Below are 22,968 nucleotides of genomic sequence, written 5' to 3'. Positions count from 1 at the left end.
CGTACATACATTTCTAGTGTGGCTCACCCCACCCAAACCCCCCAATACGAACAGAAACCTCTGAAGTTTATTCTCCCTTAAATTGTCCGCATTGTATATATTTGGTCACAGTAACACACAACAGACCAACACCCCTAGATACTTCAACCTGGTATCATGACAGCCATTCAGTCTATCTAATGCAGCTGTCCCAAGGGGCGTCTTCATGGGGTCCTCAACAGAGTGGCTTCCATGCTTCCCTGAAGCCCCCAGGGGCCCCTGTGCCTCAGCTACATTTTCCTGTCTTGTATGGCTCCTTCCACCCAGCAGTGTGCTCTCTGGGGATCATTCATGATGTAGCCTGTTGGCATCATTCCTTTTCAAGGCTATATTATATTCCATCATCTAGACAAACCACATTTTGTTGATCTACTAAGTTGTCAATGGGTAGACACCAGGGGTGTCCCCATCTTTTTTGGCTACCTACCGTAAACAAAGCTGTTGTGAGCATTTGTGAATAGGTTTTTGTTTAGGCATACAAACCTAGGCATGACATTACTGGTTAATTATACATTTTAAAAAAATGCCAACTTTGCAAGATGCAACAACTCCCCACTCCAATCCTTCCTCGGGTACAGATTAGGAAACATATGGATTCCTCAAGCTTCACCAACAGCCTTGAAATAGCTCACACTGACCTTTCTGTGGTTTTATACTCACAGTCTTGGTCCAAGACCAAATCTGAGTCACAGCTGACGACAGTGAGAGAGATGGACCGGGTGACAGTGAGGGAGACACCTCCCTCTCCCCCACCCTGAATGCCAGGCTGTGGGCGTTTGAGATGTTTAGATTTCATTTCTGCCCGAGAAACTGAGACATCATTTAGCAGACGCCATGAGTCCCCTAGAGGGAAATGGTTCTAAAAAGCTCCATGGAAGGACCAAGTGGCAGAATCTTTACAAAACACTCAAAAAGGCCTTCCCCCCCCCCCCCCCCCCCGCTTGGTGGGGAGGAGAATTGGGAGCGGCCTTTTTTCCTCTTACAGTAGTTTTCAGTTATTTAAATAACAAATGTGTGCCAGGCATGGTGGCACAAGCCTTTAATCCCAGTTTGAGGTCAACCTGGTCCGCACAGCAAGTTCCAGGACAGCCAGGACTACAGAGGAAGACCCCGCTCCCACCCATCAAAAAAAAATTTTTTTAAATAACAAATGCACAAAGTTTTTTTTTTTTTTTTTTTTTTTTCAAAGCACAGGGGACATTAAGTCACCTCCTGCCCTTGCCCCTCTCCCAGGAGGAATCCACCATTGTCAGCTTCACAGGAACCCGCCCTGTTCTCTGTGGCTGCCATCATCGTTATCTAAGCAGGGTGGACTGCCCACAGACCTCTGCTACAGCGTCTACAAAGGGTGAGGCTGTCTCAGTAGGACGCTGAGTTCTAGGACGTCCCTTTTGATAGACCCTACCCAGGGGTGTGACATAGAAAAACAATGGAATCTAGAATGAAGCACACAGAGCCGGAGCATCTGTGCACATGAGGGAAGCACCCGCCACTGAGAAACAGCTCTGAGAGGGTGATTTCCCTCAGGTTCCAGAGCCCAGAAAGGCTCAAAACTTAAATACTGACACTCTGTTTTTGTTTTTGTTTTTTTTTTTAACATAGGGAAACTAAGGCTCGGGGAGATCCCTGCTGAACCAGGGATTGAGGTTTGCTCCTGGCTGGCCCTCTGCCCACCTCACCCCTGAACTCCAGGTGTCTGGAATCTGTTGTCTGACGGGTCCGGCTTTGACATTGCAATCTGTCACCGTGACCTTGTTGGAGTGGATCCAGCACCCTCTGCTGCTAATTCCAGTTCACTGAGAGCTCTTCCCGATAGCAGCCGGCCCGTCTCGCCTCATCACAGTGGTAAGGGTGCCCATGTTACAAGCTGGGGTGTCCTGGCAGCTTCTGCACGGTGCAGTGGGGTGCAGGTAACCTCCAGCTTGGAAAGCCGGGATCACAGCCTGAGGCTACACACCCTGCACACAGAAGGAAGGGCCATGCCTCCGCCACATCCCTGGGGACAGCGGCCACCCCTACCCTGGTCCAGAAAAGGATTCCTGACTCCTTTCCCTGAAGGCCAGTCCAAGTGAGTGAGTGAGTGAGTGAGTGAACTGAATGGAAGGAAGGAAGGAAGGAAGGAAGGAAGGAAGGAAGGAAGGAAGGAAGGAAGGAAGGAAGGAAGGAAGGAAGGAAGGAAGGGACCAGATGAGGCGGCAGCTAGAATGATTCCAGAACAAGGCCAAAAGCACATTTGCAGGTAACAGCTGTCATCTAAAGAGAACTGTTGGGGACCACCTTCGGTTTCCACAGGGAGACACCATGTTCCTCCAAAACCAGCAATTCCGTTATTTTTTTGTTTTGTTTTTATTGTTGTTTTGGTTTGGTTTTTCGAGACAGGGTTTCTCTGTGTAGCTTTGGAGCCTGTCCTGGAACTCACTCTGTAGACCAGGCTGGCCTTGAACTCACACAGATCCACCTGGCTCTGCCTCCCGAGTGCTGGGATTAAAGGCGTGTGCCACCACTGCCTGGCCCATTGTGTTAATTTTAATGAAATCGACACCATTTACATCCAGGGCACAAAGACAAGGTCCACAGAGCAGCCTGCTAGATGGCTGAGACTCTGCTCTGGGGCCACAGCTGCTAAGTCCCAGAGCCAAGGATCCAGTGTCTCCAAGGTCCCAAGCATGACCACACGGTGGTCTTAGGGAAAGGACTCAGTAAGGATGGAATGGATGCCGCCATGTCCCCCCCCCCCCCGTACCCCCCCCCGTCAGACCCTGGAGTCGCCTTCTCTCCTTGAGCCTCATAGCAGAAAGGACAGAAAGGGACCCTCCCCCAGCACAGTACCACCCCTGGAACAGCCCTCTCTGCTCTAACTCTCCAGAAGAGGGACAAAGGGGCCCTGTAAATTCTCTGCGCTGCCCTGGCCTGCAGACACCCTCATGTCCGCCATGTTCAGCCTCCTTTGACCCCCAAACTCTCTCCACCACTCGCCGGCCCTCCTTTCCTAACAGAAGCAGTAACCCGTGTGCACCCTTCTCCTCCAAGCCCCCTCCCCCCAGTCTACTCTATTCTGCTTTTGTGGTTTGGTGAACTTAGCGCATGAAGGGAACCCAGTTACAGCGCCCCTCTTCCCAGCCTGAATTCATTTAGGAAGAACGTCCTCTAGACCCAGGGGAGGGGGGTCAGTATGGAGTCAGAGAAGCCCCAGTCTTAGGACCCCAGAAACAAAGCTCCACTTAAGCCCTGGAAAGGATCCCTTGTCCACAAGCATAGGGCCACGGAAGGGGACTCACCCTTCCTTCAACACCACCTCAAAGTCATCTCAGAGTGGGCAGCTTCCAAGGGCTTCCCAGCTTCATAGCATCCGAGTCCCTAATAGACGGTGGAATATGATGCAGCCCCGAAGAGGGTTCAGGGGAGGTGACCCTGGCATCAGCTCACACTGTGTGGCTGTGTGGCCGGCTTCTTACACTCGGTGTTGTATTGTTGTACATATTGCTACTTCATGTAGTACTAGAGCCCCTTCTGCAGCATTGTGGATGCAGAGTGAGTTCAAGGCCAATCTGGGCAACTGATGGAGAGCCTGTGGCCGAGTTAACATCTCTGTTGCTGTGATAAAAAAACACCCTGACCATAAAGCAACTTTGGGGAGGGAAGAGTTCACCTGAGCTAGGATTGTAGATCACACCCCACCATTTTAGGGAAGTCGAGGCAGGAACTTAAGCAGCCGATCACATCATGGAAAAAGCAGAGTGAAGAAACACATCCTTGCTTACTTTTAACTAGCTTTCTCCTCTAGCGCCGCCCACAGTGGGCTGGGTCAATTAAGACAATCCCCAACACAAGTGTGCACAGACTAATCTGATCTAGACAACCCCTTGTGAGAATCTTCCGGGTGACTCTAGGTTGTAACAAGTTAACGATTAAAAGTAATGAGCACAGTAATGATGAAAAATGCGTGCGCGCATGCGCATACATGGGTGAGCATGCCCTCTGAGTGAATCGGAGAATGCACAGGAGGGGCGACCTCCAATCCAACAGATGACAGCCACTCGAGGAAGCACTCAATGCTGCTGGCCTGCTCTGCTCCTCTTGAGAGAAAATCAGAAATTCCAGATTTTCCCATTACATCTTGGCTCAGAAATGATGAAAACCGTGGGCTGGTCAACCCGCCTGATGCCCCTGGGCGGTGCTAGTCCTGAGATAGCACTTCCCAACCCCGAAGCAGACATTGGCAAAGGTCTCAGGACACCCACAGAGAGCCGAGCAGATCGCTGGGGCTTCAGAACCTGCCACCCTCCCCCAGGTGCCTGCCAGGCAGCTGAGACCAGACAGAGCTACCAGCTCACCGCCCGCTGGTAAGTGTGCGCTCGGCTCAGAAACAATGAGCCCAGGCCCCAGGTGAAATTCATATTCTAATTCAAGTTTCTCGCACTGATGAAGGCTGCTGCGGCTGCCACCTTGGAATGCTAACCGCTCAGAATGAAGCCCTGGGGAGCGAACGTGAATGAGGAGAGATGAGAGGGTTCGTCTGAGCACCAAGAACTCGAGACCCCTGAAGCCGAGGCTGGCGGCGCCCCCCCCCCCACTGGCTGAGCTCCCGAAGCATGCGGCAGGAGATGAAATGCCCCCACACCCCACCCTGCTTCCACGGGTCAGTCCAGAGAAGTCAGTGAAGGCTCCTGAGCGCCACACCTAAGGACACCTGGGCTGTCAAGAAGGACCAGAGGATCCTCGTTCCAGTAGGAAACAAAAGAAAAGCAGGTCTATGATGGGACTGAGCCGTCCCACCTCCATCCCCCATTCACAGCCTTTCCAGCAACTCCAGGAGCCAAGAAATTCTTCCTTCGAATCCACCGATCTGGATCAGAGGAAGGTGGGCAGATGTGGTTCAAGGGATGCATACATTTAAAATTAACTTTTAACATAAGAACAGGTGGGAAACCTAGAGATTCTTAAGGGCCCTAAAACCACTTTTAAATTCTTTTTAATTTTTTTAAGACCCACCCAAATCATCCAGGCAGTTGTTGGACATGCCTTTAATCCAAGAGGCAAAGGCAGGCAGATCTCTGAGTTCCAGGGCAGCCTGGTCTACAGAGCAAGTACCAGGACAGCCAGTGCTACACAGAGGAAACCCTGTCTCAAAAAACCAATTTTTTTTTAATTAAGAAAAAAATCCACCGGGCGGTGGTGGCGGCGCACGCCTTTAATCCCAGCACTCGGGAGGCAGAGGCAGGTGGATCTCTGTGAGTTCGAGGCCAGCCTGGACTACCAAGTGAGTCCCAGGAGAGGCGCAAAGCTACACAGAGAAACCCTGTCTCGAAAAACCAAAAAGAAAGAAAAAAAAAATCCATCTAAATCATGCCAGATGTCCCAGCACCAGGCAAGCTGAAGCAGGAAGATTTCAAGTTCAAAGCCATCCTGAGCTATGCAGTGAGACCCTGTCTCTAAATAAATAAATAACCAGCAGGGTCTCTGTGAGATTCACTCACCCGCTGAGGTCCCATGAGCCTTGAGGCAGGAACGTCAATAACATTTTCATCTTTGACATTCAGTGCCAACCACAGACAGGTGCGGAGCGCTTAAGAAACACTTTTGATTGACAGGGAGGGAAGGGGCATGAAGGAGACTCTCGCATCAGTCATCACTGGCAGATGGCATCTCCTTCGCCCGATAGTCTTCAAGGAGGGGGAACAGGCCAGGGGAATGGGGTAGATAGAAATCCACACGCGATCTTGCCCTCACTGAGCTCAGGCCCGGCTGGCACATTAGCTGGACCAGCTTTCAGTGGGGCACATCATGCCACAGCTGGGGCCAGGAGGCGAGGCCAGGCCATCTGAGACGCTTTACCTGAAACTTGCCAAGACTTCCTGGTTGCAATGGAAACACAGTTCAAAGTGAGCAAGATAGCTAGGGGAGCAGGGAAGGGCAAAAATCTCAAAGTGTTGCTCCCCAGGACCTCGCCACCTTGTTTTTTGAGACAGGAACTCTCGCTGATTAGGGAGGTTGGAGACGGTCCTGTCTCTGCACTGGGGGTTACGAACACGGCACAAATCATGAGCCCACCCATGAGAGGAGGAAAAAGTTAGCAACACAGAAGCTAGAGTTTTGGAACAGGGGGGAACTGGGGTTCCTCAAAGAAAAATCAGCAAAAGCCGGTAATGTGGCTCAGTGACAGAGCAGCTGCCTAGAATCCCCCAGTGAGGGGCTGGGGTGTGACTCAGTGGCAGAGCACCTGCCTAGAATCCCCCAGTGAGGAGCTGGGGTGTGACTCAGTGGTAGAGCCCCTGCCTAGAATCCCCCAGTGAGGGGCTGGGGTGTGGCTCAGTGGTAGAGCACCTGCCTAGAATCCCCCAGTGAGGGGCTGGGGGTGTGGCTCAGTGGTAGAGCCCCTGCCTAGAATCCCCCAGTGAGGGGCTGGTGTGTGGCTCAGTGGCAGAGCCCCTGCCTAGAATCCCCCAGTGAGGGGCTGGGGTGTGGCTCAGTGGCAGAGCCCCTGCCTAGAATCCCCCAGTGAGGGGCTGGGGTGTGGCTCAGTGGCAGAGCACCTGCCTAGAATCCCCCAGTGAGGGGCTGGGGTGTGGCTCAGTGGGAGAGCCCCTGCCTAGAATCCCCCAGTGAGGGGCTGGGGTGTGGCTCAGTGGCAGAGCCCCTGCCTAGAATCCCCCAGTGAGGGGCTGGGGTGTGGCTCAGTGGCAGAGCCCCTGCCTAGAATCCCCCAGTGAGGGGCTGGGGTGTGGCTCAGTGGCAGAGCCCCTGCCTAGAATCCCCCAGTGAGGGGCTGGGAGTGTGGCTCAGTGGGAGAGCCCCTGCCTAGAATCCCCCAGTGAGGGGCATATTCTAGAAGGTGGAGGGGGCAGACAACCCCACCAGGTCACAGACATTCACTGTCTCCCTTCCTGATCCCTCCTTCAGCGCTGCCCTTTCATGCCTTCACTGAGGTCAACAATGCCAGTTCTCTGCCCGCGGCCACCCCACCTCCTCCACCTTCACAAACAACACACACACACACACACACACACACACACACACACACACACACAGCATCATGGGTTTTATATCAGTACATATGGGTGCTTAAGAACCAAATGACAGGGCCAGCAAGATGGTCCAGTAGGTAAAGGTGCTCACCACCAAATCTGAGGATCTGAGCTCCACCCCAAGGACCTACACAGTTGAGGGAGAGAGCCAACTTCTGCAAGCTGTCCTCTGACCTCCACACACACACCCCATAACAAACTACTTTATAAAATGTAATAAAAGATGCTTTTTAGAAGAACTAAATAGCGGCCGGGCGGCGTTGGCGCACGCCTTTAGTCCCAGCACTCGGGAGGGAGAAGCAGGCGGATCTCTGTGAGTTCAAGGCCAACCTAGTCTACAGAGCGAGATCCAGGACAGGCACCAAAACTACACAGAGAAACCTTGTCTCAAAAAACAAAACAAAAAAACAAAACAAAACAAAAAAGAAGAAGAAGAAGAAGGAGAAGGAGAAGGAGAAGGAGAAGGAGAAGGAGAAGGAGAAGGAGAAGGAGAAGGAGAAGGAGAAGAAAAGACCTAAATAGCACCACCCCCACCAGATAAACCCCTCTGAAGCACGTGTACAGGGCTCCATGGTAGTCCTCCTGTGTTGAAGTACAAACCTCCAAGAGCAGGGCAGCAGGGTTAAAGTCCAGCTACCATTATGGCAGGTGTGTGTGTGTGTGTGTGTGTGTGTGTGTGTGTGTGTGTGTGTGTGTGTAGGTGTGAGCAGTTGTCCCGAAGGTCAGAAGGGTGTGAGAACTCCTGGAGTTGGAGTTACAAGTGGTTGTGAGCCACCTGAAGTGGGTGCTTGGAACCAGACTCGGGCCCTTAACCACTGAACCATCTCTCCAGCCCCATTTTCCAAACTCTCTGTGCACTCTATGTGGTCGTTTGCATGTAACTGCCCCCATAAGCTCACAGGGAGCGGCACTCATAGGAGGCGTGGCTTTGTTGGAGTGGGCGTGGCCTTGTTGGAGGAAGCGAGTCACCACGGAGGCCAGCTTTGAGGTGAGGTCTTAGATACGCTCAAGCCACGCCCAGTGTCTCAGTCCACTTTCTGTTGCCTTCGGATCAAGATGTAGAATTTTCATCTCCTTCTCCAGCACCATGTCTGCCTGCACACTGCCGTGTCCTGCCATGATGATCATGGACTAAACCTCTGAAACTGTAAGTCGCCCAATTAAATGTTTTTCCTTTATAAGAGTTGCTGTGGCCATGGTGTCTCCTCACAGCAATAGGCATCCTAACTAAGACACTATACGAAGTAGGCAAAACCCATGTGCACCCACTGCGGGGGGAGGCGAGGCTCACAGTTCAGTGTCCTGTCCATAAGGGCGGCCAGAGACTGAGAGTGGATTCACCTCCTGGTAGACAATGGCCCTGACAGCAACAGCATGTGATCAGCCCTCCCCACCCCTCACCCCAGCCAGCCCTGCCCCCCCCCGCCCCCCCGGGAGGCTGCTGCCCATTGCTTCCTGGGGAAGCACCTTTTCCAATACCAGCTTCAGAGGTGAGTTTCTGGCCAACCAGACACAGCATTCCACACCCTGGGCAGAGTCCCTGATACTGGGGCCAGAAGAGGGTCCATGCCAGTCCAGATCAAAGCAGCCCCGGGGTTCATGCTGAGCTGGCTCAGAGAGAGACATCTGGCCTCTTACTGGTCCCAGGACAGGCCAGAGCTGACTGTGGTCCACTCTGCCACCAGAGACAGCATGTTGGCAAAGATGATAAGAAAATTTTTTTAAAAAAAGGAGAAAGAGACAGCAATGATTAGGACAGTATCGAGCGCCTGGATCCATCCACACCTGAACCGGTTCTACCATGCCCTTCCCACATCTGAGGATCGAAACATTGTGGTTTTTGTAGCGTCCAGACTGGAGTGGTAACATACTTCAGCATTTGGTGTGCCATCTCCAAGAGTATACCCCAAATCTCAGCATTGCAAATTTCAAATATTATAGGCTTGCATGTCTTTAAAATAATCCAACAAGAAATACAGAAACGTGAGGTCGAAGAAGAGACATGTGGCCGGGAGTCACTGTGACCAAGGCTTGTGCTGCAGCAGCCACCCCATGAGGGGGGTCTTCTGAGCTGTGAGCCATCAAGGCTGTGCCTGCAGAGTAAAAAATAGCTAGCCTACACATGTGCTACTATTTTTAACATGTTACATAAATGCTACTGTAATTACCAGACCGCCTTCAAAGCCTGCTGAATTGACAGCCACTTTCTCGATCAATATGTTGTTCTTTTTCCACCCAGAGACACCAAAGCAGCCATTGTCCTCACTCCTAAGCTTGGATAATTTCTTTGACACTAGAGAGGGTCCCTTGTTCTCCACATTGGAAGTGCCCCTGAACACACAGAGAATGGCCTACTTGACTATGTAAGGCAAAACTGCATCTTTAAAAAGGACAGAGTAGGTGGTTTACTGGGAGGCCATGTGTACTACCCCTATCACAACTGCTGGAACAGCCCATAAACAAACAGGGAGTGTCGAGTATCAATAAAACTTTATTTACAAACAGCAAGAAGAGGGCCAAAAGCAATCCATGGGGCCACTGTGTGCTAATACCTGCTTTAAATATATCTTTTTAATTTATCATTTGTTTGCTATATATGTAGAGGTCAGAAAACAACTTTGGGGACTCAATGCTCTTCTTCCATCATGTGGGTTCTGAGGGTTGAACTTAGGTTATCAGGCTTGGTGGCAAGCACACCCACCTACTGAGACATGTCACCAGCCCAAATGCTTGGTTTAAAGAGTACAAGACAAATTAAATAATTAGATAGATGATAGATAGATAGATAGATAGATAGATAGATAGATAGATAGAGTACAAGATAAATAAGCAATATGCAAAGAACCAAGGCCAGCAGAGGGCTGGGTGGATGGCTTTACACACCTCTAGAGTGCCATGGAAATTACTGGAAAAATGGAATTTGATCGGTGCACCACCTTTTATCTGTGCAGCTACTAAATGGCCTGAGAACTCATATCATACCTCAGTGTAATGCCAAAATAATCACACCCACTATATGAGCAGAACTATATGTGCCAGATCCCAGTTAAGAACCATGTTTTACCTTACACCAGCTTGATCTAGGTCGGGGTGAGGGGTGCAGGCGTAAGAGAGTAGCCAAGCCTGGATCCCCTCAACTATCATAAGGATAGTATCAATAGTTGCTCCCATTTATTAAGAGCCAACGTGTGTGTCCTGTCTCATGAATCACCTTGACTTTACCCTCCTTGCTCGTCTATGCTTAAGGGTTGTTTCTGTTTGTCGGTTGTTGGTTTGCTTTTTTGAAACTGGAACTTACTATGTAGCTGAGGATAACCTTGAACTCCTGATCCTCCTGGCTCCATCTCCAGAGTGCTGGGATTGCAGGTATGCACCACAACATCTGGCTTAGTTGTTTTTTTTTTAAGTGTGTGTGTGTGTGTGTGTGTGTGTGTGTGTGTGTGTGTGCGCGTGTGAATGCACCGTGTGAGTGCAGGTGCCAGTGGAGGCCAGAAGAGGGCATCAGTTCCCCTGGAGCTGAAGTTACAGGCAGGTAAAAGCTATATGACATGCTAGGAATCAAACTCAGGTTCTCTGGAAGAGCAGCAAGTACTCTTTTAAAAAAAATGTATTTATTTTTTATGTATACAGAAGAGGGCACCAGATCTCATTACAGATGGTTGTAAGCCACCATGTGGGTACTAGGAATTGAACTCAGGACCTCTGGAAGAGCAGCCAGTGCTCTTAACCTCCGAGCCATCTCTCCAGCCCCTGATTTGGCTTCACACATACAACCTTCTTTACGTGGCTCTGGGAAATATCTAGAAAAACAGGAACCTAACTCATAGGTGAAATTCTCTGCAGTCTGTCATTTCACAAACATCGATGTGGCCCCAGTTCCACCCACATTGACAGACACGCACAGTCAGAACACAGGAAACATGCTTGTGCAGGTGTGTGCAGATACATGTACACTTGCCTTCAGAGCCAGAGACCGACCTCAGGTGTCATTCCTCAGGTACCATCTACCTCACTTTTGGGACAAGGTCTCACACTGGCCTGGAACTCGCTATCCTCAGGCCTCTGCTTCCCCAGTTCTGACATTCCAAGTGCACACCATGATGGTCTGTTTGTTTGTTTGTTTGTTTGTTTCTTTGTTTGAACACAAATCCTAGGGCTCAAACTCAAGTCCTCAAGTTTATAAGAGAAGCCCTTAGCCAACTAAGCCCCTCCCCCAGCCTACCCAGTGAAATATTTATTGAAGAAATCTAATCAGTAAATCCCAGGATCGATTTTCAAAATGTACCCAAGTCTCAGCAGCTGCGGCTCCCTACCAGGTCTTCACCATCGTTTGCCTGGACTAATGCAGTAGCCATTGGGGTCTCTTGACTCCATCCTTCTCATACCTGTCAACATCACTCATCATCTTGAGTCCTGTCACCACCTTGGCCACGTTTCCCTTTCTTATTTATCAATCTATCTATCATCTATCTATCTATCTATTTTTGCAGTAGTGTGTGTGTGTGTGCATATGTGTGTGTTTGCACACGTGTGCCATGGTGCATGGGTGGAGGTCAGAGGTCACTTTGCAGGACTGTTCTTTCCTCCCATCATGTGGATTCTAAGGTCCAAACACAGGTGTCTGGCTTGGCAGCAAGCTCCCTCACCCACTGGGCCATCTTGTCAACCCTTATCCCCGACTCTTGTCTTTTCCTCGCGTAGACAAACCTCACTGGCTTCCTTTCTGCTCTTTGTCCCTGCGAAGCACATGCCACCTTGGGGCTCTGTCTCTGCTGTCCCTTCAAACACTTTTCTTCACGTTCCCCACTGGGAGGGCTGTTCTTGGTTGCCCACTCGACTGCCTCTAGAATGAACCACAGTCCAGAAGCGGAGGGCACACCTGTGAGAGGCTTTTTGCTCGGTTTGAAGTGGGTACATCCGCTCCTAGTCCTTACCTTTGAGGTAGGAAGACACACACTTTAATCTGGGTCATACCTTCTGGAAGCCCATATAAGGACATGGAAAAAGAAGCTTTTGTTCTCTGCCTGCTCGCCCTCGCCTGACTAGCACATCCATTCCTTCATTGGCATTGAAGCCTACTTCTTTGGGATTCCAATGTAGGCTTAGGACCAGCTGAGACATCCAGCCTTGTAGAATGAGCAACTGCTAGGTTCTTGGACTTCCCATTCACAGTCAGACATTGTTGGATTAGCTGGACTGCAGCCTGTAAGTCATTCCAATAAATCCCCTTTAGGTAGACAGACAGACGGATGGATGGATGGATGGATGGATGGATGGATGGATGGATGGATGGATGGATGGATGGGTGGATGGGTGGGTGGATGGATGGAGACAGACAGATTCATTCTATAAGCTGTTATTCTAGAGAACCCTAACTAGCACACCTACCTAGCCTCCCCACTCTCCTCTTTAGGCCTCAGCTCCAATGCCACTGTTGGAACCGGCTGCAGAGGACAAGCCATCCTCTCCCAGCACCCTTGTCTGTGGTGTCTCCTGCACAGCCTCCTATGAGGAAGCCATGTTCCCAGTTACCGATGGCTTCATGCCTGCTGCCTTCATGCCACACCCTAGGTCAGGGACTGTCACTGGTGTCACTAGTCTCAAAAAAAGTGCAATAAAAACGTGTCAGAATTCATAAGAACGTGCACGAGGGGTGAGGCAGATTGGAGGACGGTTGTAAAGAAGAAGGTTGGCAGCAGCCCACTTTACAGATGGAGAAACTGAGTCTCAGTACAGTCAAGGGGTTAGATGAACATTGCCCATACTTCCCAATCATTGTGTGTGTGTGTGTGTGTGTGTGTGTGTGTGTGTGTGTGTGTGTGTGTGTATCGTGACCTTACTATGTAACACAGGCTATTCTGAAACTATGTAGTCCAGACTCGGCTTGAACTTGCAGTGATCCTCCTGCCTCCACCCCCTGCATGCTAGGATTACAACTGTGAGCCACCATGCTGGACTTCAGACCTTACCATTTCTTGTGGGAACCCCCAAACCTGTGATATTGACAACCCTTGGTTCTTTTTTTTGGGGGGGGGGGTTCGAGACAGGGTTTCTCTGTGTAGTTTTGGTGCCTGTCCTGGAACTCACTCTATAGACCAGGCTGGCCTGGAACTCACAGAGATCCACCTGTCTCTGCCTCCCGAGTGCTGGGATTAAAGGCGTGCACCACCACCGCCTGGCTCAGCCCCTGGTTCTTAAATGGCAGCAGCTAAGAGGTAAGGTCTGCAGGTCAGATGGCCACCCATAGGTGGCCAGGGGAAACCAAGAACATCCCCACACCCCCATCGACCTGGCTCCTTAGCAACCCCAGGGGCGCCCACAGAGGATGGCACAGCACACAAGGACACCCGCCCCCCCCCCCCAGCTGGAGGACAGGATCCCAGAGCTGACCCTGAGGGGTGATGCTCACAAGCCACCCTTCCCCAGTTCAGGGGACTGGACCAGCCACCAGAGTGAGTTCTCAGTGGGTTAATTCAGACTTCAGCTATGAGACTCCAGGCTCAGAGTGAGGCTCACAATCAATCACCCTCAGTCATAAACCTTGGTGCGCCTGACTCAACCCCATCGATTTCTTATGTAACTATTTGGGGCCCGGGGAGCATGGGGAGAGGGAGGGCATACAACAGCCAAGGAGCCTGGCATCAGGGAAGTTTGGGTCAAGCACCCTGAAGGCAGAACCAGGTGGCTGCACAAAGAGAAGGCATTGGAATTAAATAATTTAATTTCCCCAGGCAGGGGAGCATGCACCAAGCCTTGTGCGGGCGATGCAGAATCAAGTGCTGGATGGAGAACCCCATTGGCCCCCAACCTTGCCTCTCCCTGCGCCACTGAGCAGGTGTGTATCTCTCCCTCGCTGTGTTGCCTGCTTCTGAGACTGACAGCCCCTCCCATGAGACTGAAGTGGCTCTTCTGTCCACTGTGGCATCCTGAGTGCCCAGTGATGATGAATATGTGATGGTTGGATGAGGAGCGAGCGAGTGAGTACTGAGTGAGGGAGTGGGCGGGTGGATGGACACAGTATCCGGAGCCTCTGTGTTCCAAGCACTCTGCAGAGAGACGACGAGGTCCCCATTCCTCTGCCTGGAGCCTTCTCCAGGAGTCGGTTCTTTTTGGTAAGTTAGGTCTCAGGCCAAAAAGAAAAAGAAAAAAAAAAAAGAGAAAGAGAGAGAGAGAAAGAAACCTGTTGCCTCTCTAAACGCATGGCTGCAACTGTTAACAAGCAAATTTGATTTAAATAAATAACGAAATCCATATCTCAGAGAGAGAAAACAGAGGCCAGTAAGATGGCTAAAAGAACTCTCTGCAAAGCCAGTTCAATCCCAGGGACCCACATGGTAGAAGGAAAGAACCAAACCCATGCCAACAAGTTGACCTCTGACCTCCACACATGCACTGTAGTACCACACATGATGGATGATAGATGGATGGATGGATGGATGGATGGATGGATGGATGGATGGATGGATGGATGGATGGAAAGATAGATAGATAGATAGATAAATGATAGGCAAAATATGAGAAAATAAGGAAGAAATTTTATTTACTTATTAGATTTTTTATATCACTTTATGTGTATGGCTTGCATGTGTGTCTGTGCACTACATGCATGCTTAGTTCCCAAGGAGGTGGTGAGCCTCCACATGAGTGCTGGGAACCAAACATGGGTTTTTTTGCAGCAACAACAACAAGTGCCTTTAACCACTGAGCCAACTCTCCAGCCTCCAAATTTTATTTTACTTTTTAATAGAAGAAGAGTCTTGCCTGAGTGTATGTCTGTGTACCACACATGTGCCCGGTGCCTGTGGAGGTCAAAAGATCATGGTTTCAGAGCCCCTGGAGCTGGAGTCACAGATGGTTGTGAGCATGTGGGTGCTGGGAACAGAACCCCATCCTCCGCAGGAGCAGCCAGCGCAGCAGCCAATGGTCTTACTACCGCATCACATCTCCAGCCCCAGGAACATCTTTAAATAGTGTCACTTCTACCACGAAGTCCCATTAGCGCCATCACCAGTCACTCCCCATCAGACACTTCTGTTGCATTCCTGGGCTTCCCCCATCATCATCCAGTCTGTCCTATACTCACAGTCCCCCGAGACTGAGGTCAGGGAAATGCAGCAGGCTCCTGACCAAGGAGGTACTATCAGGGCAGAAGTCAGGAGCTTCAAGGAAGAGACCCCATTCTGCACACACACTCCATGCCATCCATCCCTAGGATTCTCTGTGCCTCGGTATCCCTACCTAGGATATAGCCAATCTCACCCCAAGAGCTGCTCAAGAACCCCAATGAAGTCTTGCATCAAGACACCCGCCCCTTTGTGAGCTGGGCAAGGTGGTGCAACTCTGTAACCCCAGCTCGCAAGTTCAAGGCCAGCCTCAGCTATAAGCAATGCCCAGTATTATCTTTTAATACTTTACTTTTATTTATGTGTGCATGTACGTGTGCCCAAACATGTGTATGCCACAGGTGTCGGAGGAAGTGAGAAAAAGGCATTGGTTCCTCTGGAGTTGGAGTTACAGGAAGCGGTGAGCCAGCCAACCTGGATGCTGGGAACTGAACCCTGGGGTCCTCCGGAAGAACAGGAAATTCACTTTTAACAGCTAAACCGTCTCTCCAGCCCGAAGACACAGCATTTTTTTAAGCTGCTTGGTGGATGGATCATGCTGTGGCTTCTCTCTGTAGCTCTACCTGTGGGTAGAGCCCCACTCCTGGAAACTTATCACAAGCCTTGTGCTTGCTAGGGTCCCCCAGTCCCATCATGAGATCTTTAAAGAAGTAGTTCAGGGCCCATCTTCCAGACGAGGAAATGGAGTTTTGGAGAGGCCAAGGGACTAAGCCAATACTGCCAATATCTCAAACCTGAATGGAGACACTGATGGCCCCAGCTGAAAGGGAGGGGTTGTTGTTGATACATGTATGTGTGTGGGGGGGGGGGTGTTTACACGTGCTTGCATGTGCAAATGGTAACCAGAGGATGACTTGGGGATGTCATTTCTCAAGTGCTATACACCTTGGGTTTTTTGTTTGTTTTTGTTTTTGTTTTTGAGAGGCCTCTTACTGGTCTGGAATGCACCCGGTAGGCTGTGCATTGTGCCCCATGGATCCTCCTCCTGTTTCCACATCCCCAGGGCTGGGGTTACAAGCATGCACCACCACACCTGGCCTTTTGATGTGGGTCCTAGGGAACTCACTCAGATCTCATGCTTAAAAGCCAAGAACTTAACCAATATCGCTTTCTACCCAGCGCCTCAATGGATTTTATTCTTTCATTCAGGGTCTCACAGTATAGCCCTGACCTGGAACTCACTATATAGACCACACTGACCTTGAACTCATGGAGATCCACCTGTCTCTGCCTCCTGAGTGCTATCTTTAAAGGTATGCACTGCCATGCCCATCACCAATTTTGTGTTTTAAAAAAAAATTTTGTGACATATGTTCATTGAAAATAGTAATGGCAGCCGGGCGGTGGTGGCGCATGCCTTTAATCCCAGCACTCGGGAGGCAGAGCCAGGCGGATCTCTGTGAGTTCGAGGCCAGCCTGGGCTACCAAGTGAGTTCCAGGAAAGGCGCAAAGCTACACAGAGAAACCCTGACTCGAAAAAACCAAAAGAAAAAATAAAGAAAAAAGAAAAAGAAAATAGTAATGGCGGACCAGGTCGGTGGTGGTGGTGGTGGTGGTGGTGGTGGTGGTGGTGGTGGTGGTGGTGGTGCACACCTTTAATCCCAGCACTCGGGAGGCAGAGTCACATGGATCTCTGTGAGTTCAAGGCCAGCCTGGTCTACACAGTGAGTTCTAGGACAGGCTCCAAAGCTACACAGAGAAACCCTGTCCCCCCCCCCAAAAAAAATAAAGTAACGGCTTTCATAGACATTTCCAAATAAGTACATCTGCACTTTGGCCACACCCACGTGCCCTCCCCTTTCTCCCCCTCCCCTCCCATAATTACCATTCATTCCCACAGACTCCCTTCTGCTTCCACATCCCATGTGCATGGACCAATTTATGTGCCCATATAAAATCTAGGATCTACGAATCAGAGAAAGTATGTGATATTTGCCTTTCTGAATCCGACCCATCTCGCTGACTGTGATTTTCTTTTTCCATGCAAGCAAGTTAAAAATGAGACTGCCGTTCAGATGTCCCCAAGCCGGGCGGTGGTGGCGCACGCCTTTAATCCCAGCACTCGGGAGGCAGAGGCAGGCGGATCTCTGTGAGTTCGAGGCCAGCCTGGGCTACCAAGTGAGTTCCAGGAAAGGCGCAAAGCTACACAGAGAAACCCTGTCTCGAAAAAACAAAAAAAAAAAATGAGACTGCCGTTCAGATGTCCCCAAAGGTGGCCAGCCCCTCCACAAGTGGGCCTTCCTCACCCGCTCTGTCTTCCCCAATACCAGGCACCTCTGTGACCAACTGTGGGAGCTTCTACTTGAGAAAAGCCACACCTCTCCCAAACAGAGACACAGCTTTCCCCTCGGGAAAGAGACACAACCCCATGTTCCTGGGTCCAAACCAACACCAAAGCCCAAAAACCCAGGACCAGCAAGATGGCTCATTGGGGTAAAGGGCACTTGCTGCAAAGCTTGGTGACCCGAGTTCAAGCCCCAAAACCAACTTGAAGGTGGAAGAAGAGAGGCAACTCTTGCAGGTCATGACCTTCACATAGGCACCGGGGTGGCTGACGCCCCTACACACACATCACCATCATCATCATCATCCATTAAAAATAAGTATCCTGGAATGAATGTTCACATAACCTGGAATGAATGTTCACAGTAGCTAAGAGAAAACCCTGAGATGCAAATGAATGCTGCTGTGCACATCTGGAGTGGTCACCCCACCCGGCACCTCTCCAGCCTCAGTTTCCTCATCTGCAAAACGTGGAAGTGCCTACCCTGAGAGGATTGTTGCAGGTCAGGGAAGCCTCATCTAGAAAGGGCTTGGGATAGTCCACAGGCAGAGCCAGCCTAGGTCACCGCTGAGGCTAGGACACCTTCCAGAGGAAGAACTGAAGGCTGTGGAGGTGGCTGTCAGGAAAGTGTCTCCAGGCAAGCGTGAGGACCTGAGTTCGATCCTGCAGCACCCATCTAAAAAGCCAGGTGCAGGAGGGAATGCACTTAGCAACCCCGGCACCCCAGAGACAGGGGGATCCCTTCAGCTCACTGGCCAGACAGCCTAGACTAATTGGTGAGCCCCAGATTCAGTGAGAGACTGTCTCCAAAAGCAAGGTAGAGTGTGATGGAGGACATCACCTGATGTTGACCTCTGACCTCCATACACACAAAGGCGTGAGAGCATAGAACAAGAAACCTCAAGGACCAGGAGGCAGGTGTGCATGCATGGGCCGGCCAATATCTACCCTTTATTTTATTTTTTAAAGTATTATTTGGGAGGGTGCACATGCCAGGGCATGCAGATGGAAGTTAGATGGCTTAGCCTCCCCTGTCAACATCTTCACCCATAAACGTAAACAGCCCTCGCTCCGCTGGCCCACCTGCAGAGGAGCATGCTCTCTGGTGCTCCTAGCAGAAAAGACTCATAGAACCTGCCAGCCGCACAGAGCGCAGCCCCAGAGCCCCCACACCCATCAGCACCTACACCAATCTTTCAGGTTGTCAAAAGAGCGGTCGCTGTCATAGCCAGGGACTCCTTAGGTGGAAAACGCGGTAGCCAGCCAAGCGCTAGGTGTAAGGTTAGAAAGTCCAGGGCCATGAGTTGAGAAGACATTCTCTGGCCTGGCCGCAGACCCCTACCTGCCGCAGAGCTGTGCTCAGAGGCCCCTTCTTACTCTGGACCACTTCCTCCCAAGAGCTGAGGGAGGTACCTAAGCCCCTCCTCCTCACAGGCCCCGGGGGGGCCGAGAGCCACAGCCTTCAGGAAAAAGGACTCTCCCCATCCCTCTCAAACTGAGACCCAAGAGAGAAAGGGCTACCCGGAACTCTACCCGGGGCTCTCTGAGAAGGAAACCTTTAAAGGGCTTTACTGGCCGAGACCACCCTCCCAGCCTCCGAGCCAGCAAATGAGGGGCTTCTTTTTTGTCCTTCGGATCATGGCAACCGCTGCGCTCTTTGTCACCCAAGCGGAGCTCCTGAGGAAGCCCCACGCCTCCCGGTTCCTGCCACTGGCGGGAGGAGGGGCGCCAGATGATTTACTCTGGGAAGGTCCCCAATGCCATTAAATCACCGGAGGCTGCGACAGAATTAGCATTTCCCCACACACACCCCTCCACTTCCCCCACACACCACAGGGCCACCCCTTCTCAAGACCCGGTGTAAATGAGAAACAAATAGACCACTCGCCACTGCACGGGGGACCAGGCAGGCAGGGCTAAGCCCTGTGACTTGCAAGCCAACAGCGCCGTCCCTACAATTGCAAACTTATCACCAGCAAGGCTCTCTGTGTGTGGGGGGGGGGGGGGTGCACCCCACCCACCCCATTCCACAGACACCCCTCCCCCAAAATAAAAGCATCAGAGGTCAACAAAGCAAGACTTGTCAATTTCCCCCAGGGGACGTGGTCTGTAACTGCATCCCTAACTTCCAAAGCCACAGCATGCACAAACATGGTTTAAATGATGGGGCCCCCTGGTCGCTAAAGCCGGAAGATTTGTGCTGACTCCAACCAAGTACAATTCCGTATGCTTCAGCCTTCACGAGGCTCCAAGAAGTCCGCCTACCACTCCTTCCCGGGGTAGCTGCCCACGCAGGAAGGGGGCACAGGCAACAGCGTGTGTGCAATGAGCGCCTCCTCACAGCTGAACTCTCTCTCTCTCTCCCAAGCCCCTCTCCCAGGACCTCAGCCAGTCCAAGGCTGGTCCAGAAATGATCTAGAAAACGCAGCCAGTTCTAGACGAAGCTGGTTAACTCCCAATCAACCAAGAGTAGGCAGCTCTTTCAGGAACATCACCCTTGCTTTGGGAGCTAAATATAGACTTAGCAAACTGTGTTCTCTTTATGTCCCTGGTGGGAACCGGTGGAAGGCACGGCGACCAAGGACCCCAAGCATGGAAAACTCTGCTTTGGTGGCTGTGCTGACAGCATCCTCGGAGGGCCAGGAATAGGTTCCCAGGGGTGGCACATTCTTCCTCCCCCCTCCTACCACAAGCCGCCCAGAGCCATGCACAGGCTCTTCCGTGGTTGGGTGGGGCTGGACAGGGTGAGGGGACTCATTCTGGCACAAGACAAGAAGCGGGCAGCGTCCTCCTCCAACCGCTCTTGAACACAGCCAGGCGAACGCTGACCCCCATGGAGAGAGAAAATAGCCACTACACTGCAATTTTCAAGTCCGAGGGACTGGGCACTTTGGCTTCCGCTCTGAGGAAGCGGCCTGGACCCCGTCAGTGCCCCACTCCAGGCCGCAGATCAGTGCCAAGAGCCAAACAGCCCTCGGCTGCTCATTAACCACGCCAAAGAAGAGCCCTCCACTTTTAAGACCAGTGCAACGTCCTCCGGGGGCCCAACCAAAGCTCCGGGCTGACCACTATCTCTCCAAGCGGAAAGTCTTAGTAAATATTTGGGGTCACTTGAGGGCATCGGGGAGGAAGGCAATATTTACTTTTCCCCCCATGCACAGTCATCCTTATAAACAAGTCGGCATCCAGGCTTGCTCCTAAGTGCGACCTCACCCAGGCTGTCAGAGCCGCAAAGTTGAGGTTGCGTTCTTTTCCTTCTGCATTCTGGGTATCCGTACGGTTGGTTGGTTTAAGGAACGGGAAGGGATGCTCTCAGTCTAAAGCTACCTGCTCCCAAAACGTGTGTTTTAAAGGTCTGGAGAACACAGCCCTCGCACGCACATGAACATGGCTCGTGACTGTCGCTTCTTCCCAGCCTTTGGGATTGTCTCCCCTTGCCTGGGGTGGGGGAGGGGGGGTCCTGTCATTTTAGGATAAGCTTCCTCTACAACCAACACGTAGCAACATCGAGGTGGCCGAGTTGAGCCAACTCCAGCCCAGGCTGCAAACAACAAATACCTGGCTATTCTGACTTCCCCATTCGCGGGCTTTAGGCGACATCTGCGCGGGTCCCGGCTTGGAGCCGGGCTCCCCGATGCCGGGGCAAGGGCTTTGAACACTGACACCTTAGACATCACCAGATGTCTGCACGACCCGGGGCTGCTGGACCACGCTCCGGGGCCCTGACAGCCCCGGTCAGGGTGCTGGGGCGACCTGCGCTTCCAGGGGGCGAGCAGCGGGGTCACCTGGTTGCCTTCGGGAGCCACTTGGGGGGGAGTGGGTGGCTTTGGGAAGCTGGAGACAGGAGGGCAACCGGGCGCGGGAGGGACTACGGCCAAGCCAGACATCGCCGGCCGAGACGACCTCCAGGCCCCGCAGGTGTCCAGGCAACAGGACAACGGTCCACAGATGCTGGGCCACGACATCCCCCGCCGACCCCCGGACCCGGGTGCCCAGCCGAGTGAGGAGATTAATCCGGGGAGCCCTGCCTGTGGCTCCCGGAGCCCCAAAAGGATGCGAAGGGCAGCTGAGACTGGAGAGGAGGCAAAGGGAACGCGCACGGGGTTTGGGCCACCCGAGGCTTCCCAGCCCCGCCAAGAGCAGGAGGCGGCGGCCGCCCGGGACTTGGGACCCAGGCAGCAACTTTGCGCGCGGGGTCGGGGAGGGGACGCGGCCGCGTTACCTGCGCAGCGGAGCGCGCTCAGCGCCAGCAGCAGCCCGAGCGACGCGGCCGGGGCCCGCATGGTCCTCCCGGGAGCCGGCGCCGGGCTCCGCTCGCTCCTGCGCCGCCGCCGCCGCCGCCGCCGCCTCCCGCACCTCTCGGCTCCGCGCTCGGCCGCCCGGCTGCAGACGGCGGCGCCCGGGCTCAGCGCGCGCCCGCCCTGCACTTGGCCCGAGTTGCGCGGCCCCCGCCGGCGCCGCGGCTCCTGCGCCCCAGCGCGCGTCCCATCCCGCCGCCGCCTCGGCCAGCGCCAGCTGCCGGCCGCCCCTCTAGCCAGCGCGAGAGTGAGCGAGCCGAGCAGGGAGGAGGGGAGGGAGGAGGGAGGAGGAGGAGGAGGGGAGCAGCCAGGAGGGAGGAGGAGGGAGGAGGACAGGAAAGGAGGAGGAGGGAGAAGGGGAAGGGAGGAGGGAGGAGGAGGGAAAGGGAGAAGGAGGAACGGGGCTAGAAGAAGAGGGAGGAGGATGGAGTTGAGAGGGGAGGAGGGGGAGGGAGGAGGGGAAGAGAAGGGAGGAAGAAGAGGAACGGGGTATAGAAGAAGGAGGGAGGAGGAACAAGCGCCCGGAGGTGGAAAAGGATAGCAAAAGGGAAGGCGGGGAGGTGCCCTCCCCCGGGGCCAAGACACCAAGCGGCCACCCAGCGGTTAAGCGGCAGGACGTGCCACTCTCTCCCAGGGGAGGGCGCAGGGCCGCGGAGGCCTGTGGAGACCCGAGTAGGTAGTCGCCTGGGGACAGAGAGAACATGGAGAGTGCGGACCCGGTTCCCAGGGTGTGTTTGGGGGCGCAACGATGGGCGTCCCCTCGCAGAGGAGGTGTCTGCGAGGGGACAGATTGCGAGGCTGAGCGCAGACAGGGCACGTGATGGATGGATGAGGTGTGGCCTGAGAGGGCCCTCAAGACTGTCTGCCAGCCCCGGGCAGACCAGGGTGCTCCTAGGGTTCTGGGGTGTCTGCAGTGTGCAAACCCTGGGCTACGAATTCCCCATCAAGGCAGTCATCGCATTCATCCACGAGGTGGGCCAGGCTTCAGCCAGCGTGTCACAGTCGCAGGTAACAGGGGCATAGAAACTACTGTCCCTCTGGAAGCACAACCGCTAGCCTAGTCCAGGCCACAGGTTTGAAACAGGGAAACCCTAAGGGGCTTCTCTAGTCGCCCTGAGAGGCCATGGAAGTTCCCTCCACCAGGCTACAAGGCCAGTGGCTGTGGAATCCGCCTACCCGGGTCTTGCCCTACCCAACCC

At 52.8% G+C, this 22,968-nt stretch overlaps 1 protein-coding gene across 1 annotated transcript in view; it reads right to left on the bottom strand.

Annotated features, from left to right (window-relative positions):
• Tmem132b (transmembrane protein 132B) overlaps positions 1 to 22,056 on the bottom strand; it is a 278,153-nt gene extending 256,097 nt beyond the window's left edge. Inside the window, exon 1 of the mRNA XM_076561257.1 lies at positions 21,694 to 22,056. Coding sequence (XP_076417372.1) covers positions 21,694 to 21,754 — 61 coding nt within the window. The 5' untranslated portion in view covers positions 21,755 to 22,056. The remainder of the gene's footprint in view (positions 1 to 21,693) is intronic.
• Positions 22,057 to 22,968: the final 912 nt, after the last annotated feature.

The sequence above is a fragment of the Peromyscus maniculatus genome, chromosome 23, assembly GCF_049852395.1.
Source record: "Peromyscus maniculatus bairdii isolate BWxNUB_F1_BW_parent chromosome 23, HU_Pman_BW_mat_3.1, whole genome shotgun sequence".
NCBI lineage: Eukaryota > Metazoa > Chordata > Mammalia > Rodentia > Cricetidae > Peromyscus > Peromyscus maniculatus.
Note: the sequence above shows the minus strand (reverse complement) of the source record. Positions and strands in the feature narration are given on the sequence as shown.